The following is a 713-nucleotide window of genomic DNA, read 5'->3' as shown; positions in this document are numbered from 1 at the left end:
CCATTGCCTTCCCCCAGTGGCGCGACGGCGAGCTGCCCTTTAACGGCTTTGCCGACAAGCTGACCTGGGAGGTGGGCACCTGCTGCTACGCCTGCTGCCTGTGGCGAGTTTTGGTTCTGGGAGGGCGCGCGCGTGTGTGTGTGTGTGTGTGTGTGTGTGTGTGTGTGTGTGTGTGTGTGCAATTGTGTGTGTGTCTGCGCGCGCGTGCGCGTTTGTTGGGGTGCCCCTGGGCAGGGGCAGAGGCTGGGCACCTTGCGGCGAGTACTCAGGGGACACTCCCCCCCCTGGCTTTCTCCCAGCAACCAACAACGTGAGGCCGCACGCGCCCCCGGTCCCATGGCTGCGGCCCCCACCCTGCAACCCCCGCGCGGCAGGTGGTGGAGACGGACCTGGGCTTTGATTTCATGAACGTGGGCACCCCGATATCGGAGTTGGGGGAGGACACGGAGCTGCTGGTGGATGAGGAAGGCACCTCACTGGTGGGGGACCCCTTTGAAGACCTGCCAGAAGACGAGGATGAGGAGGGGGAGGACGGCGGCGGCGGTGCAAGCGGCGACGGCGAGGCCGCGGCCGGCGGCGCGGCGGCGGCGGCCGCGGTTGGGGAGCCGGGGCCGACGGGGCCGAGGCGGCGAGGGCGGCCGAAGAAGAGCGACGTTACCGGCGGCGGCGGCGGCGGCGGGACGGTGGCGGCGGCGACGGTGGAGGAGGAGGAG

The 713-nt window shown here is 70.0% G+C and overlaps 1 protein-coding gene across 1 annotated transcript in view; it reads left to right on the top strand.

Annotated features, from left to right (window-relative positions):
• Nucleotides 1-404: 404 nt before the first annotated feature.
• The window catches only part of MNEG_11321 (hypothetical protein), a gene marked incomplete at both ends in the record, with an annotated part of 4,022 nt that continues 3,713 nt past the window's right edge, over nucleotides 405-713 (top strand). Inside the window, one exon of the mRNA XM_014040208.1 lies at nucleotides 405-698. Coding sequence (XP_013895662.1) covers nucleotides 405-698 — 294 coding nt within the window. The remainder of the gene's footprint in view (nucleotides 699-713) is intronic.

This window comes from Monoraphidium neglectum, assembly GCF_000611645.1.
Source record: "Monoraphidium neglectum strain SAG 48.87 unplaced genomic scaffold scaffold02689, whole genome shotgun sequence".
Classification (NCBI taxonomy): Eukaryota; Viridiplantae; Chlorophyta; class Chlorophyceae; order Sphaeropleales; family Selenastraceae; genus Monoraphidium; species Monoraphidium neglectum.
The sequence above is the reverse complement of the archived record's forward strand: the minus strand, read 5'-3'. Positions and strand labels throughout refer to the sequence as shown.